Genomic DNA, 19,098 nt, shown 5'->3' on the forward strand with positions numbered 1-19,098 from the left:
TAAAAAAAAAAAAAAAAACAACAACAACAAAGGGGCACCTGGGTGGCTTAGTGGGTTAAAGCCTTTCCCTTCACCTCAGGTCATGATCCCTGGATTCTGGGATCGAGCCCCGCATCGGGCTCTCTGCTCAGCCGGGAGTCTGCTTCCTCCTCTCTCTCTCTCTCTGCCTGCCTCTCTGCCTACTTGTGATCTCTGTCTGTCAAATAAATAAAATCTTTAACAATTTAAATAAATAAATAAATAAATAAATAAATAAATAAATAAAATAAAAACCTTTTGATTGTATTCCTGATCTGTATGCAGGGCTCTACCCAAGGTAGATGTAGTGTATACTAAACGCTTGGCATTCAATGAGTAGACACTTGGGAACTCTATTACACATTTGCATTAATATATATCTTTTTCAAAAATCATAAGTAAGATACTTTTACACCCATCCCACATCTAAAGTAAGTAATCCCTCTTTAATAAAAACATCTTGCTCTAAACATAGCAACACATACAACAGGCCCTGTATACTGCATTATCACCAATATAGAAGCATAGAGCTAATCTATAGGCTCTGTCCAGCTATGATACATCCTGTACCTGAAAAATAGAAGTTCCAAGTCAACTCACAGCCCTGATACTGAAATAGAAATTAAAAAATTCTATTAAAATTTGTTGCCAGTTATTCACTTGTCATTTGACACACTTACTTTTCTTAAATCATCTTGCTTTTCATTGTGGATTCAGATAAAACTCGTTTCATTTAAACAATTACGTGTCATTGTCCAAAATGATCTGTTCATCATAAACCCTGGGAAGCAAACATAACTCAGCCACAACGCTGAGTGTTGTCACGATTAAAGAAACCCAGGAGCACCCGGGTGGCTCAATTGGTTAAGCGTCTGCCTTTGGCTCAGGCCATGATCCCAGAGTCCTGGGATTGAGCCTGACATCAGGTTCCCTGGTCAGCAGAGAGTCTGCTTCTCCCTGCTTCTCCTTCTGTCCGCCACTCCCGCTGCTTATACTCTGAGACATTCTCTCTCTCTGTCAAATAAATAAATAAAATCTTTAAAAATAAATAAATAAAAGATAAAGAAATCCAGCCCAAAGAGGAGTTTACACTTTACTCACCTCTTTCTCTCTAAAACATCAAGGAAGTCCAAGAACATAGTCCACTACAGCTCATTATAATTTCCTGTCATCTCTTACTCTATAGCACTTCAAAATGCCCAAGTCCACCATGTCTTGGTTTACCCCTGGAGACCTCCACCCTGTCCTGCCATCTTGGTTCTCCAACAGCACTTGTGTCCCCCACAGGGAGCTCCCCAAAGCTCTCACCTTCCTTCCTAGTAACCCCCGAGCAGCGAGCAGTGTAGTTCTTTGTTTAATTGCATTCCTCACAGCAGCTGATCAGAAGATTTTCTATTTCATCAGAGGACAAATACTGTGGGGTCAGGGGAAGCTGTGAATCTACATATATTACTATTTTTCACATCACAATTGTAAGCATGCAAAACTCACCTCCTTTGATAAATAATAAGAAGCTCTTAGCATGATCTAATTCTCCAGGGCTATACTTGGTTGCCAGGGAAAGATGTAGATATGTGTGTGCACGCCCATGTGCATACCGATGAGACTGTGTGTCTTGTAGGGTGTGTGTGTCAGTGAGCCTGTAAGTCCTTGCAGTGTGTTTGTGTGTGTGTGTGTCTATGTAAAGTATGTATCCCAGAGATCCACAAATTGGGCACAACTGAGAAAGCGAGGAGAGGAAGAGAGAGTGACATTAAAGGGAGAGCATAACAATGAGTGAGATTGTGAAAGTGAGTACCTGTACCTTCTCTTTCCAGATCCCAGGCCATTTGCAGATATCACCTTTCCACTGCAACACACTTAGCCATGACCATTTTAGGAAACGTAGTGACATCATTTTCAAATTCATATCCTAAATCTTGACATCATGCTTCATTGCTCTGCGGCATAATAGGCATAATCTTTCCCTACTGTCCCTGGGTCTACAGTCAGGTTGGATCTTTCTGAAGTTCCCATAACTCCTTTTCTCACCTATCTGAACAGTAGCCAACACAGATAGGTATCATACATGCATATAGAATTACATAGATTTTTGTGAGTATATTTATACATATGGTACCAACTATACATCATATTCTGCAACTTGTTATTTTTATATTTTATTTTATATTTTACAGATCTTTCCATATCAGAATATTTTGGCCAACCTCATTATTCCATAGAATTGTATAGGAAAAAACCATACATACCATGTCAGTTTTTTTTTTTGTTTTTTTTTTAATCTGACAGACTGAGATCACAAGCAGGCAGAGAGGCAGGCAGAGAGAGAAAGGAGAAGCAGGTTCCACACAGAGCAGAAAGCCTGATATGGGGCTCGATCCCAGGATCCTGGGACCATGTCCTGAGCTGAAGGCAGAGTCTTTAATCCACTGAGCCACCCAGGCGCCCCCATACCATGTCAGTTTAATCAAATTTATTGACAAGCATTCATGTTGTGAACTTCCTATTAGAAACAATACGGTAGTACCATCCTTGTTCAGACTCCAGGTTCATAGGTGTGAATATTTATAGTTAGTGTTTCCCAAATCTAGCTTCACATTAAAAACGTGTAGAGTGCTTTCAAAAATACCACTGCCCATGCTCCCCAGCCCCTACCCCCACTAGACCTAGTTAAATCAGAATCTGGGAGTGAGCCCAGACATGGGTATTTAACAAAATCTCCCCAAGTAATTTTAATATGCAACCAAGGTGGAGAATCATTACTAATTATGAAGAATTGGAATTGCTGATTTGAAGGGTCTATACATTTTACTTTTGTTTTTTACATTCTACATTTTGAATGCATTTTGTAAATGGCTAAATAATACACCATTGCAAATTCTGTAATATCATTGCTTCTGCTCTAAGTAAAGTTCTCAGGAAATCTGAAAGTATAAAGCAAGTACCTTCCTTTACAGAGTCTCTTTCTAAGCTGAAATAGCAGCTTCTCTGAAATGCCTATATATAAAGTTAGTGTTCCCCCACCTCACGTCATTACTTTCAAAGCACTGGATTGGTTTTCTTTGTATCACAGGTATAGCTCCGAGATGTTGCTGGTTTAGTTCCAAACACCCAAATAAAGAAAACATCACTACAAGTGAGTCAAATGAGTTTTTTCTGTCTCCTGGTGCATATGAAAGTTATGTTTACACTATACTGTAGTCTATTAAGTTTCAATGACCTAATGTCTAAAAAAAAAATACATATCTTAATTGGAAAATACTTTATTGTTAAAAAACTGCTAACTATCATCAAAGCTTTCAGCAAGCTGTAATTGGTGAACACAGATCACCATAATAAATATAATCATGAAATATATTCTATATATATTATATATAATACTAATATTATGTATTATTAGTATTATATACATATTAGTATTATATATAATATATTATATATATTAATATAATAAACATGAAAAGCTAAAAATATTGTGTGAATTATGAAAACATGACACAGAGACACAAAGTAAATGGTGTTGGAAAAAATGGTGCCAGTAGACTTGCTCAACACAGGGTTGCCATAAACCTTCAATTTGTAAAAGAACAAAACAAAACAAAACACACATAATATCTTTGAATCATAATAAACTGAAGCACAGTAGAATGAGTATGTCTGTCCTTGTCACAATGTGCAATCATTTCCTGAGGTTGATCATTGTCTTCTATAGCCCCTAATCTCCAACAGAAGTCCAAGAGAACAGGAACCCAATCTGTCTTGTTCACCCAGTAATTCTAATGCCTATTATAACAGGACCTAGAGTATACTCAATGGTCAATATGTGGAGAATAAATCAGTCCCTGTGGTTGTCTAGTCAGTGGTTAAGCATGTTAGGCTGTGGAAAGGACCAGTAAAATGAAGGAGAAATATTGGTTGTTCTCATTCCCCAGATCTAGCATTTCCAAACATAAAACGAGTATTTCTTTTTCTCTTTATTTATAATTTAATTTAATTTTAGTTCTAGTATAGTTAACATAAAACAAGTATTTTACCTTAGCCAAAAGAACCTACAAACCTGCACTATCCTACAAGAAACAGATAAATGTGTGACAAGCCTTGACCATGTGGTTAAAAAAAAACAAAGAAGTCAGAAGGTAGACTATGATGAACCACCTTTAGTAATAAATTTGTCCCTTCTCCGCCATCCTCCTGCTTTTGGAGAACATCTAAAAAAACTTACACAGCAAGTAGTACGGTTAAGCATGAGGAACACTTGGAAGATCTGGGCATGGAGGGCATCAGCTGTCACTGACAACAGGATTCCTTAGCTGTTCCCTTTCTTTCCCCTTATAAGTAAGCTTTGTCAAATAGTCCTATAAAAAGGAGGGGTCAAGACAGCAATTTCCTTTTGATCGTGATTATCACATTAAATTGCTCAGGATCATAGTCTCAGAAGGCCTTTAAATTCTTCTTTCTCCACCTATAATTTCTGTGTATAACAAATAACACCTCACCAAACACCATATACATTATGTCCAATAGTACTAACCATTTTTTAAAAGGACTGTGAACATGTTTAGACTTTCCTTCTATATCATACCTGACTAAAACACAAGGAATGTTGACTAAGTGGGAATGAGATCTTACATTTCTTATATTTGAAGTTTCAGGGTGACTTGTTTTTACATTTTTTAGACTTTTTTTAATTAATTCTTTAAAATTTTAGATGGTTCTAGGTTTATGGAAAAGCTGAGGGAAGTTCCCATGCACTCCACACCCAGTTTTTCTACTGTTAGCAAGTGTATGGTACACTTGTCACAAGAAACCAATATTGATACACTATTTTTTTTAAAGATTTTATTTTATTTATTTGACAGACAGAGATCACAAGTAGGCAGAGAAGCAGGCAGAGAGAGAGGAAGAAGCAGGCTTCCTGCTGAGCAGAGAGCCCGACGCGGGGCTCGTTCCCAGGACCCCTATCCCAGGAACCTGAGATCATGACCCAAGCCGAAGGCAGAGGCTTTAACCCACTGAGCCACCCAGGTGCCCCTATTGATACACTATTAATAGCATAAAGAAAAGTCCATGCTTTATTCATATTTCTACCTAATGTTCCTTTTTTATTCCAGGCTTACTTCTAGGACACCGCATTACATTTACCCATCATGTTACTTTAGGCACCTCTAGCCTAAAGGTTTCTCAGTCTTTCCTTGTTTTTGATAATCTTGACAATTAAAAGTACTTGTCAGGAATTTCATAGAATGTTTCTCAATTTAGACTTTATTGATGTTCTTCTAATGATTTGACTGGATTATGGGTTTTGGGGAGAAACCTGTCAAACACTACCTCCACAACATGATCAAGGTTAATAATTGATATAATAGTAATATTATATCAATATCATGTACCCTTGTATATGATATGAATGGCACCTGTACCTTTGCGAGCTCTACTCTTCAAATAGAAAGTGCTATGCCAACATTTCTACTTCTGTAAATTCATAAATCCAAGATATATAATTGATAACACAAAGGGATTTAGATATATAGTGAGATCAAGTCATTTCCCTCTTCATACAAAATAAAGTATTTTTATTTCAATTTTTCTTTTTCCTTTTTTTTGTTTTTGCTTTGTTTTGATTTGCTCAGAACACAAAAAGCCCTTTTATATGTATGTCTGTTATAGATTTTAAGGGATTTCTTACATGGAGCAAAGTATTAAAATAGACGTTGAATTAAAGTAAGAGCTTACCCATCACTCAGTAATTGAAGAAAAACCCCATTTATCCTTTGATAGCCCAAAGGAAAGCAAATTGGTGGATATATTTCTGCTATTTAAAAAAGTACTTCTATTATAAAACATAACATTATTTTTAAAATTCTAATTATTTACATTTGAAACAAGCAATGTACCTAGAAAAATATGTTTGGATTCTTCCTGACTGTTCTATATGTGAGAAACAAGTACCAGTAGCTAATGTAGGTAATGACTGAGTCCTTGGTGTAAGGCAGCAAAGGAAAGAGCTAATAAAAACGGTTCTTCCAGGGCGCCTGGGTGGCTCAGTCGGTTAAACTGCTGCTTTTGGCTCAGGTCATAATCCCAGGGTCTTGGGATGGAACTCCAAGTCAACCTTCCTGCTCAGTGGAGAGCCTGCTTCTCCCTCTGCTGCTCCCCCTGCTTGTGCTTTCTCCCTCTCTCTCTCTCTCAAGTAAATACATTTTTAAAAAAATCTTAACAACAACAACAACAAAAAAAGCTTCTTCTGGACCTACGTGGATAATATAATCCAGTACAGTCTAGTAAGGAGACTGTTCTTGGGGTCAGATGTAACTTAAATAAACTATTGATAATATGGGAGTCTAAATGTAACTTCGTTGTAATATAGGAATAGTGACCTTCCCCAAACTGGGGAATGCTTTTATATCAGACCAAAACAAAATGGAAAATGGATAATAAATCTATATCTGTAAACACAATATTCAACAATTAAAATATAAATATGTATTTACATATATACACTTATATATGTATGTGTATATAGGTATATGTGTGTGTGTGTATATATATATATATATATATGTGTGTATATATAGATATACACCATATGCTCTTATATATCTAATTATCTAATGTATAAATATGCTCTTTTAAAATCCCAAACTAGCTACTGGGTTTTGGGGGAGGTTTTGTTTTGGCTTATTTTGTATTTTTGGTTTTTTTGTTTTTACTAATTAATAACTACTCATTAATTAAATACCCCACAAGTTAAAACAACAGAGGTGAAGATGGTACAATGGTTAATCTTATGCTTCTCTAATATGAGAATCTAGCTTTGCAAACTGAGGAACCTAAAGACAGAAAAAGAAAAATTTTTAAGTTACTCACCAAAACTCACACCATATTGATAATTTAAGTCCTTTTCTCCTATATTTCTCTGTCCACTTAGATAAAAAGGATATCTTGTCTCCCTGGTATGGATAAAAAAAAAATTCAGGAGATCAGTAATTAGGCTTTATGCCATTTAGGAAGTAAAATAAGTATCAACTTTGATTGACAGTTATTTTACTATTAGAAAAGCTATTTGGCAAGAAAGTAAATCTTGCTGTCATTCCATTCCATTTCATTTCATTTTTTCATTATATAAAGAAAATTAAGTTATATGAAGTAGTTTTGAATTATTTTTCTTTAGCATACAGTTAATTACAATTAAAAAGAGAGAGAGAGAGAGGCAGAGTTTGTGCTCCCTAGAAGGGAAAGCACTTTAATATTTGATGGGCTCTCCTTATACGTCTGCTTTTTATTTTTAAACACCACCACCACCTCTTTGCTGACCAACAACTTCTTGCAAATTATGGCAAGGGGGGTGCGGAGCATGAGCAAAGGAGCTGAGTGAAAGTTGGTGATACTCCTTGCCCAAATTCCAAGTTGAAATCAAATCCTTCAGTAAAGTTTCTTAGGCATGAAAAAAAGAAAAAGATTTACAACTTCAGCAGAACTGTAATTCTACCAAGAAAAAGTATCAGTCAATCTACTTTACTGTCACCAAAGGATCTGAACCTGACTTTGTCATACTTCTTTCTCCTTTATATATGGAGGTGGGTGGGGGGTGGTGGGGGAGGCAAGAGGAGTTTAAAAAAAATTGATGAAGCCCTGACCCTTTAGATTCCATTTATAGTCTGAGCCCGAATGCCATCCCCCTTGACTAGCGAACTGTCCAATCCAGCTGCATGTGTCTAGATTCTATTAGGCACTAAGTGAAATATATATGCATGCCCTTATACCATTTAACACTCTGGGTCCACCTTCAAAACACTGGGCTGTGGATCAACTGAAGCACCGGCACACTCCTCTTCCAAGAATCATTTTGACAGGTTCTTCTGGAGGTGCTCCTTTAACTTTTTTTTTTTTTTAACCCATTGTTTTAAACAAAATGGCACCAAAGAAGGACGTGAAGAAACCTGCTGCTGCAGCCGCCCCAGCCCCTGCCCCGGCACCTGCACCTGCCCCAGCCAAACCCAAAGAAGAAAAAATTGACCTCTCTGCCATTAAGGTAACTAAACAGGTGAACAGTTTGGTCACTGAAACATCTTTCAACAGTAGGAAACTCTAGGAACTTGCAAAGGGGTATGTTTTTCACCGAGAGAGACAGCGTTACTACATGGGCTGGTCGATTGGAGGAGAAAAGAATCCTGACTAGAAAACAAACTCCAGCGTATAACTTCAGTTAAATCCCTATGAATAGGATATTGTCTACAGAACCTGTATTTGCTCTCATGTTTTGTTCTCTGGTTTTCTTTTTTCCCTAAATGGTCAGAGTGCAATTTAGGGATAGTAAGTGCAAAGGTGTTTTACCAATACACAAACCGGCGTTTTATTTTGTTTCATTTTGTTTTGTTTGAAATAAAATCTCTGCGGAAACTAGACCCCTTACCTTAATGCTGCATCGAAAGGACATTTTTCACCCCTGCTTGTTTCCAAAAGTTTAAAAAACAGCTGATGACCCAGTTGTCCTGGCTGCATTTATTGGACAGCTGCTGTATTTCATCTGAAAAAGAGAAGATTTTTGCAATTCAAGTTAGTTCCCCCTTCAGCTTCGCTTAATAAAATTTGATACAACACTAAATTAGATCTCAGTGCAGACAATTATGCACTCAAGTGTTTCAGTGACTATAACTGTCATCTTGTTTATTTATACACAGTATTTAATTCAGAATGTGTGAGCTGCTTCTAAATGGAACTAACCCCCCAAATACAATAAAACTTGGTTATATGGCTTTTAGCTTATGTCTCTGAGCTCTTGTATACTGATCTTTAACTAAGCAGAATGTGATTGATTTTTGCATCCACACTTTGCTGTGATCAAAGTTCTCAAATGCCAAAAGATGATCTACTTTTGGGAAAATGACACAGTAGATGTGCCTGTTACCCCTCAGTGTTGTGATCTCTCAAGTGCACCTTCTCCTTCACTGGGGCTGGACTGGTGAATGACAGTTTGAAAATCTTTATCTAATGAATTCTGCCTTACATGGAAAACTAATGGGTGAAAGGACCTATTAGGTGATCTTCTCTCATAAGCCAAACGTTCTGTACATAATAAATCTAAATTTTGCTAACTTAATACTGTTTAATTGTAAAGACAAAGCTGACCTATAAACAATGTTTCATTGAGTATTTTAGTATAATCATGGATTTTTAAAAATACTTCTGACATAAATATTGACTTGGATCACACTTAGATATATTTCATGACATTAAATAAATACATTCATAATTTTTATAACATTCTAGTTAAACATGAAATTTTATGTTCCAAAGTGGGAGTGGATTATCAAATATTTTATCTTGAGTTTGTAGGTACCTACAGTCACATTTGAAAAAAGCTGGTCAGAGAATCTAATATTGGTTAGGAGCTATTCCTAATGAATATCCACTTAGGAGGAGAAATGTATGTCAGATCTTCTACTAAATGGTTTTCTACCTAAAAGACTGCATATAATTCATTAAGAGGAAACCAAATTTTTCATCTCCAGCAATTCTAGTTAATGTATCTTTATAGATGCACATCGACTACATTATACAGTGAACGTGATTGTGGCCATGAAAATAATTCCAAACATCTGTATTATTTGACTCTCCACTCTATCCTAAGATAGATACATGAATCAGCGTCAAAGCTGTTCCTCTGTATTTATTGTGATTCATAAGACAATATTACCTCTTTGCATCTAGGATTACAAGCATCTGTAATGGGAGAAAAATGTGCCTTCTTAAGAAGAAAAAGAAATTTCCCACTAATGAATATAGGCATTAATTTTCTTCCCTGAAGAAATACTAAATACTATATATATATTGAGTTTGGCAGTAAGAAGTCTCCAAGAAAAGACAAAATATCACTTTTTTAAATACAGAAATTAAACTGATTAGTTGTTCACAGTCAGCAGAGAAGTGATGCTCTTTTAAAACTTGAAAAATTGGTTTATCCTTTAATCTGTATGCTGAATGAGTGCCAGCATGGCTAATGTAGCTAGCACAACTACACAAAAGAAGAAAATACTCTTAGGATGTCTCTGTAGTGATGAGACTAGTTCATTACAGAATGAGGGATGGGATGGATCCTGATAAGGATGCAAAGTAAAAGGAGCAGTTAAATGAATGTAGAAGAAACAAGAGGAGTTTAAACTTTATGGTTCACTCTGAGAGCCTACTCCTAATAGAGAGAAAACAAAAAGAACAAGATTGAAGCTAACATATTTTTGTAAAGGGATTTAAATGCCTTCAATGATTTGCATTCATCAATATGAATTCAGTGCACATTTATAGGTATTATAACCAAAGAATGTGGTACAACTTGAGAACCATATAAAATTTAATTTCATCCCAGTAGGTAACAAGGCTAATTAAAATGTACATTAAAACATTTCATATTATGATGCTTTTAATCACTTAATGATGTTTCTAGATATATTACCTCATATAAGATATAAACTTCTTTCAAGCAGAGAAAATGAATTCTAAAGAAATTAATAGAGCTGTTATATGTGTTCATTAACTTTCTGAAAACTCGATAAAGAACAAAATTTAATTGGATTTTAAACTTTCTTTTATAAATCATATAAGATGAGAAATTCAGCTGTCCTTTAGACTTTGAGTAATGCTGAAGTGTAGGGGTGACTATCTTCGCATAGGACTACAATCTCAGGAATAGTAATATTTAATTCCTCAATACTATTCCTAGCTAATATCTGTTTTCCATCATATAATAGACCATGTTTAATAGCCATATATTTAACCATAAACTCTGAACAATCTTTAATATTGTTAATTAGTTTTATCAATTTCTTTAATGTGCTTTCCTACCCATTTTCCTAGTTTGTTGGTTATTTAGAACATTTGTTCAATTGTTCTAACATAAAAACTTTGATATTCATGGAAGGAATGCTTACCTGATGTCCCATGCCCATAGATGTTGTATGAGTATCCTTTCCAAAAACACAAAGACTGCCGATATTTGAATATTAAAGTTGCTGTCCTGGGTGGTTCTAAGCACTCTTCGCTTTCAGAGAGCTGACACTTCCAACAATTATGCCCAGGATAAAGAACAATGCCTGATAAAATCGCCAGTGTAGGAATTAAAATCCACCATGAGTATAGTTGCAGGTGCAAACACAAGAATTAACACCTGCTGCCCAACACTTCAGCCAAGTGTTGAAATAATGAAAGAAAATAAGAAATGAGATGGCCGTGTGTCTAGTTTTTAAAAGATCTTCAATGTGTAAGTAAATGTTTTGCATGATGCATGTCTTAGGTGATATGTCAGGATTGCTATGAAGTGATGAGATTTGGAATCGTGTCTTTTCTTATGGTGCTTAAGTTCTAATTCTTGCTGTATTCACTGTAATTCAATCAGGTCATCTCTGACTAGATACTGCAGGCGATATTACAAAAAGTGGTAAAGGTACAGAATGCATTGACAGAAACTCATCCAATAACAAATCTCAACAATTTACCATACAGTCGGGGAGATTTAAACTTTCAATTTACTGGGTAATGTGGAAATAGAGCATTCCCACTAAATATATATGTTTACTGATGGGTATTCAGTGGAGGCAAATATTCTGTATATATTGCAATACCTGACTTGTTCTGGTCCAAGTATAGGGTTGTCTGTGTTAATCTACAAATTCTTTTTTCTTGGCTCTAACAAGGCTAATACAAACCCAGTCCCGCTTTGAAGAATTCTTGGGAAAATCAAGTGAGGTCATGGTTCATGAAAGGCTTTGAAAATTATAAAGTTATTTGTAATATAATAATAAATATTCACTGAGAATTAACTCTGTGCCTTATTACTTTATTTAATCCTTACAACATTATTTTGAGGGGCGCCTGGGTGGCTCAGTGGGTTAAGCCTCTGCCTTCGGCTCAGGTCATGATCCCAGGGTCCTGGGATCCAGCCCTGCATCAGGCTCTCTGCTCAGTGGGGAGCCTGCTTCCCTCTCTCTCTCTGCCTGCCTCTCTGCCTACTTGTGATCTCTCTGTGCCAAATTAATAAATAAAATCTTTTTTTAAAAAGCCAAACAAACATTATATTGAGGTTGTTTTTAGCCTCATTTTGCAAGAAAAGAAATTGAGCCTAATGAATTTCAGTAATAACTAGTAGGTGATGGACCTAGGATTTAACCTCTCAGGCCAAATCTGGAGTCAACTGTAGTAATCATATCCTAAACCACCTCCTGTTTATGAAGAGAAAATTACTATTAAGGATGCGTGAAGAAACGGTGCTTGGGTGGCTCAGTTGGTTGAGTGACTGACTTTTGATTTCAGGTCAAGTTATGATCTCGGGATTCTGGGATTGAGCCCCGCAAAAGGCTCCACACTCTGCAGGGAGTCTGCTTGAGGACTCTCTGCCTCTCCCTCTGCCCATCCTCTCACTTGCATTCTTTCTCTCTCTCTCTCTCAAATAAATAAATAAATAAATAAATAAATAAATAAATCTTTTTAAAAAAGTGTGTGAAGTAGGGGTGCCTGGGTAACCCAGTTGATTAAGTGTCCAACTCCTGATTTCAACTCAGGTCATTATTTCAGGGTTGTGAGATCAAGCACCATGTCATGTTCCATGCTGGGCTTGAAGCCTGATTGGGATTCTCTCTCTCTCCCTTAGTTAAAAAAAACAACAACAACACCTAATGTGTAAAGAAGCCTTTTTTTATTCAGAAGGGTGTGAAGTAGAGTGGATCTCGTATCACCCTGCACATCCCTGTGTAGCCAGTGGAGGGAGTGACAGGCACATGTCAGAGCAAGTTCACCTAGACTTTGACCTTGGCAGTCCACTACTCTTCTGTTCTCCACAGCTCTCCCCTGTCTTTGCACATGTTGCTGACAGGTTGAGTGCTCTCTTTTACAGCTAGAAGGTGGGAAGATTAGGAACCCAGAAAGACTCCTAGTCACTTTGCTCCAGCTTCCTATAAAAGGTTGTACATGGAACATGGATATTTAAAAAAAAAAAAAGGTTGTTATGAGAGTAGATTAGTTAGTAGTTGCCTGCGATGGAGCTGGGGGCGGGGTAAAGGGGTGAAGGTGGTCAGAGGGTACAAAGTTCCAGTTATAAGATGAATAGTTTCTGGAACCTAATATACAACATAGCGAGTATAGTTAACAATACCATATCGTATACTTTAAAGTTGCTAAGAGAGTAGATCTTTAAAGTTCTCACCACATAACACACACACAATATTTTTTAATTTAAAAAAACAATGTGACATGATGAATATATCAACTATCTTTATTGTGGTGATCATTTCACAATATCAAAATCATCAGATATCAAATCACGTTGTACGCCTTAAATTTACCCTATGTTAAGTCAATTATATCTCAATACCGCTGGAGAAAATAAACTATACCAAAGTATTTTTAAATGCTCTTAAATGTAATGAAACAGACTGAATTTTTAAAATAATTTTCATTTTTTAAATAAAATATACATCATACCAAAACAGGACCTCCAAATTTTGCCATCAGGCTAATATTTTAACAAAGGTATGGGATCTCTATTTTGCTTACAGATAGATAGCATGATTGAAACTGGGATGAAATATCAACCATATGTCATTTAGAGTGATATGTAGGAACATAAGTCCACATGTATAACAATTAAATCTTAACCTTAACTAGCTAGAGGAAAAGAAGTAGAAAAATAATACATATTGTCCATTTCTGATTAGAAAGAATGGGCGAAAGCATTTATAAGCTGTCTCTAAGTTTTCTTTATGTAATTTTAAGAGTTTGGTTTTTTTGAGGCACCTGGGTGGCTCAATTAGTTAAGCGTCCAACTCTTGATCTCAATTTAGGTCTTGATCTCAAAGTCTTGAGCTCAAGCCCTGCACTGGGGCTTGTGCAGTGGGTGTGTGCACTGGGGGTTCTAAGCTGGGTGTGTAGCTTACTTTAAAAAAAAGAGAATTTGTCTTTTTTATACCCCGGCCTTTCGATAATATGAATTCATTTTTACTATAACTGTAATGTGACAAATTGCAATATCAAGCCATGTGCATTATGAATATGACCTCAGGAGCAAATAAAAAAAATTATTTGAGACTACCACTAGGTATCAGTATCAAGTTTCCACTCTCAAACATCTATGATGTACAAGAAGAGAACAGGTGGAATGGAGTGGGAAAATGCTAAAGGACATTCTGTAACTCTCTAAAATTGTATTTTGAATTACATGTAACTGGATAATGTCTTTGCAAAGTAAAATGCAGTTTGGAAAGGGATAGATATGCTCGCCGATTAATAGTGAATAGCCCTTTTAATTTTAAAGATAATGAAATCTTTGCAAGACAAGGAGACCACAAAGTGACAGTGCCAAATTTAGACTCTTGACATTTTAATGTTGCAAATGAACCCCCTGGCAAGTTGTCTTTAGAAGTCATTCCATAATTACCCAGCATTAAGCACCATCTGACTCATGGAAATTATGGAAAGGATTATATTTAGTCTGCTGATCCTACACTTTCTTCTGCTTCTCCTCATACTGAAATACTTTTTGTATGTGAAAATAAGATCTGCTACAGTTTGTTTCTCCATCAACTTCTACAGTTTGTTTCTCACTCCAAATCAGAATTTGGAGGGCAAAAATTGCAATATACAAGTAGTAGTGGCTTTAATTATATTAGTTAAAAATTTAAATTATATGGACGATAAATCCTTGCTTTTCTGGTCATAAGTTAATGATAGTGAGTCGAAGCCAGAGGGAAAAAATATACACTAAAGATAAAACCACAACTTATTCAACTTTATATTCCTCCTTCCACTGGGGCAAGTGAAGTCTTTGTATCTAATAAGTGCTCAATGGTACATTGTCTCTTGTTTATAAGACATCTGACTCACTTGAATATAGTGTTATGAAATTATATTTTAACCCCTTCTTATCTAAATTCCTTCAAAATAATGAAAAATCTGAAGATGTATAGAATTAGGTCACATTTTAAAATTTTTATTAAAATTCACTTGGGCTTCGCATTAATTCTTGCAGGTGTGAATGGTGTTATTTTAATAATTCAGCCTTGGTCCAATTGCACTGAATTCAGTTGACTTGTCCACACTTTCTGAGCACAGAATTACTCACTTCCCTTTTATGTTCAGATCAATGTATCCAATTCAGCCATCTATTCTCTCTTATAATAGACAGGCTGAGCTGGTATTGTATTCTTAATTTCTTGTTGTTCTTAATTTCTCCTTTTTATATCATATTATAGTCACGAGCCTAAGTATATCCTTTGTTAAGGTAAGAAACAGAAATGCAATGAAAAATATATATCTCCTTTAAACTAAGTGAGTTATTCTGAGGCACAGAACTCTTTATTTCCAAAAGAGTATTTCTGCTGGCCTTTTATGGTGAGTCCTGGTAACTCTGAGATTAGAGTGAAAATTAATAATCTAAATTTTCTTTAGGATTTGTATATATCCTAGGTCTTTAGAGGCCTCTCTTCTTGGTATTAAATTAGAGAACATGCCTCAGTGTTTTCTTACTTGAATACTAGCCCTGGTGAGATTAACTTCTTTAACTTAGCCTTACCAGTCATTAGCTTCATTCTGTGTTGCAGGCAAGATGAAGTTGTTTAAGGACTACAGTCTGTGTCCCTTCGTCGGGCATTTTCACTCAGTATTCAATGTCACAGATCTCCTAGATGCTAAAGCTTAACATACAGCAATTTCAGAGCCTATTTGATTAAATTAATTTTAATATTTTCCCTATAAATTAATTCCTTCTATATACCAGAAGCTTTATCTTGTTTTTAATCAGTTAACCGAACATCATGATTACTGTAACCATCTGTAAACACTGCAATAAAAATCCTTTTCAGTACCACCAATAAACTACTATTTACCTAAATCCAATACCAAAGAGCACATGAGTCACAAACATGTGATATGTAGTTATTATACTAACAGTCTAATATAGGTATCAAGCTAAATGGAAAAGCCCCATGAAAAAGCAAATCAAGTGTTGGCAGATTAGAATTTCTGATCATAAGCTTTATATAAAATGTAAGGAAATATATATTACTTTATATAAAAGTGATAAAGGCACATATATCAATAATTCAAAATGAGCAATGGGTGTGCCTAGTATGTGCTTGGCAGTTCTAGGTGCTGGACGTGTAGAACTGTGGGAGATTATATGCACCTTCTGCAGAATGGAAGCTCTTTGAAGGAGATAAAGAAGTCTCTTCCCTCGGGGAACATATATAATATTCTAGAGGAGAGCTCATGTTTGAAGGAGGAAGCTACTATACATGCATTCTAACGATTTTAATTTATTGCAAATCTGTTGAACTAATATAGGCAAGGTATTTTTCAGCTCTATGGGGAATAAAATATAAGAATAAGGCAGGGACAACACTCTAGATGGCAGGAACATATTGGGGTGGGCCCATGTCCAATTTGCATCATGGACAAAGGTAAATGGCTTTCAGTAATAGCCTGGCTTTCTGGAAGTTTACAACCAGGAAGGTTAAACATCCTTCAGTTGGAAGAAAAGAGCTGAGTAAATAGAGAGAAAAAGTTCTTTCAAGAGGAGAAGATTTTACTAGGACTTTGGATAGTTAATTTCTAAGAAACAGAGATGAGAGGAGAGCATTCCAGATAGAAGAGCCTTGAATCTAATTTTTAAAATGAAATGATGACACAGCAAACTGAGTCCAAAATCAGCTGATATTTTGTATTTATATCATGCCTTGGTCAAAGAGCTGATGACTTCATCACTACAACACCGAGAAAGGGATGCAAGAGAAACTTTTCATCATTTGTGAGTGTACCAGAGATAAAGTAACATTTCCCATTTATTCTTTGAGCACAGCATTCATGTCTTTTATTTAAAACTATAGTTTATTCCCTAGGATGGACTACACTATAGCCTTTTGTACTGTTGTCAATAACTTGCTTACACATTTACTTTGATTTTCAATAGGTACAGAAAAATCTAAACTCTGATCTTCTCTGTGGTAAAGATATACAGAGAAAGTAGAGTGAAATAATTTGACAACTGCTTGCCACTTCTATTTTAATAATAGCATACCTTTACATCATATCCAGGTGGTCAGGAATAGCTTATTTATAGCATAAATACAACTTTTTAAAAATGACTTTCTAGTTTACTCCATAGATTTTGTACAAATTGTCCATATTTATACAAATTCGAGGACACACTTTTCTACTCAAAAAAAAAAAAAAAGAAACAAAGAAAAGGAAATGAGCATTATGTAGGGCAAAATATAGGCATTCTGTAGGGCAACTTTGATGGATTTATTTTGTATTATTTGTAGTTATTAATTCTATTAAAGATCTGTATTAGTTCTCAATATTAATCATAGGGCAATTCAAATTTAATGACACAATACATAAATGTAACTACAAGTCTAAAAAGAACACAAAGAAACATGGTCTGCTCTCATGGCTTGAATTTGAGCATCAAAAATCGTGAGACTCCAGGATTGATGGAGGGAGGTGGGCAGGGGATGGGCTAAATGGGTGATGGGCATTAAGGAGGGTATGAGCTCTAGGAATTACACGTAAGTGATGAATCACTAAATTCTACACATGAAACCAATTTTAGCATATATGCTAACTAACCTGAATTTAAACAAAAACTTGAAGGAAAAAAATCATTAGACTCCAAGTTATACAATTATCAAAGATGACAAATTTCTACTTCTGTTCTTCCCTTCCATTCCTCCTAATAACTTAAAGCACTTATACATTTTTCTATTAACTTCCATTTCTCATAAACTCTCAAAATGTCTTTTTATGAAAATACATTTTCCTGGGCAGTAATATTTTTTTAAGTTATGTTTCTAATCCTCCTTTTGACCCAATGAGATTTTTTTCACTACTTGTAAACTTTAGACAAAAAGTAATATGAAAAAAAAAAAAAGTGATATGCATTTAAATACTGATTTCTTCCTAAATGGCTTAAGGGAAAGCTGCAAAGCATTCATCTGCCCAGCAGGGAGAGACTTCATGCTTGTGGTGACCATTCCTTTAAATACAATTGCTGAGGGTGTCTGGGTGGCTTAGTTGGTTAAGCAACTGCCTTCAGCTCAGCTCATGATCCCAGAGTCCCAGGATTGAGTCCCCACATCAGGCCCCCTGCTCAGTGGGGGTTCTGCTTCTCCCTCTGACCCTCTCCCCTCTCATACTCTCTCTCTGTCATTCTCTCTCTCAAATAAATAAATAAAATCTTTAAAAATTAAAAATAAAATAATTGCTGAGACAGCACTTAAGTCAAAATTTATCTCCAACATTCTTTATACTTATAACCTGCTTTAGGTATGAAGAACACTAATAAACATGTCGTCTGAACATTAGTGTACATGCTAGGACTGATCTTCCTAGGACCACTTTTCACAGTACCATTCTAGGAAGAGAGTTGCCTCCTATTTTCAGGTAAACAGCCATGAAAACCCCTTACCAGCCAATTCCTTAGCCATCTTTAAAATCCTCAAGTATAAGTTGGCATTTGACAGCTGCTGCTTTGGGTCTTTCTGGAGACCAAGGGTGGAGGATAATACACACCCCTCACGTAAAGAAAGCTAAAGGAGAATGGTGGAAATGGAGTCCTAAACCACCACTGGCTTAGATACACTCTCTATGCCTCAGAACACAACTTCCAAAAGAGTGGTCTTTAATGAGAGCCTTCAAGAACAGACCACATTTTCACATGGGTGAACCCTAAGAAACACAAAGAATACGCATGGCCTTTTCAAGTCTTCTGCACTTGACCCCAAAGGACAGAGCTCCAGAGGATGTTCCTTCTGTAGTCTTTGCCATTTGAAACCCCAAACCAGTCCCATCCAAAAAATTCCATTAAATACCAAAACTTGCTGACTTGCGGTTTGCAAAGTCCATAATTCACCAAGAGAAGGGGTCAGCCTGAGTGTGAGGGAAATTCTAAGCTCCTCTGCCACTGAACAAGGAAGAAGCTTCTTAAAAGAAGAGGCTCCAAGAGACCATCTCAGGGATGAAGACCATAAAAGTACTGACAGGCTTCGGTCTCATTATGGCTGTCCAATCCCAGGTTCTGGTTGCCTAAAAATAGCC

General features: G+C 36.0%; 1 protein-coding gene and 1 long non-coding RNA gene across 3 annotated transcripts in view; one reads left to right on the forward strand and one right to left on the reverse strand.

Moving 5' to 3' along the window:
* The window catches only part of LOC116869065, a 22,080-nt gene extending 13,348 nt beyond the window's left edge, over positions 1–8,732 (reverse strand). For both annotated transcript variants that reach the window (XR_004382953.1, XR_004382954.1), the window contains exons 1-2: positions 8,432–8,732; positions 6,886–6,968 (exon numbers count right to left, since the gene is read on the reverse strand). This is a non-coding gene — a long non-coding RNA (uncharacterized LOC116869065). The remainder of the gene's footprint in view (positions 1–6,885; positions 6,969–8,431) is intronic.
* The window catches only part of MYL1 (myosin light chain 1), a 21,587-nt gene continuing 10,381 nt past the window's right edge, over positions 7,893–19,098 (forward strand). The window contains exon 1 of the mRNA XM_032859898.1: positions 7,893–8,050. Coding sequence (XP_032715789.1) covers positions 7,931–8,050 — 120 coding nt within the window. The 5' untranslated portion in view covers positions 7,893–7,930. The remainder of the gene's footprint in view (positions 8,051–19,098) is intronic.

Source organism: Lontra canadensis, unplaced genomic scaffold (assembly GCF_010015895.1).
Source record: "Lontra canadensis isolate GAN:19392208 unplaced genomic scaffold, GSC_riverotter_1.0 scaffold18, whole genome shotgun sequence".
Classification (NCBI taxonomy): Eukaryota; Metazoa; Chordata; class Mammalia; order Carnivora; family Mustelidae; genus Lontra; species Lontra canadensis.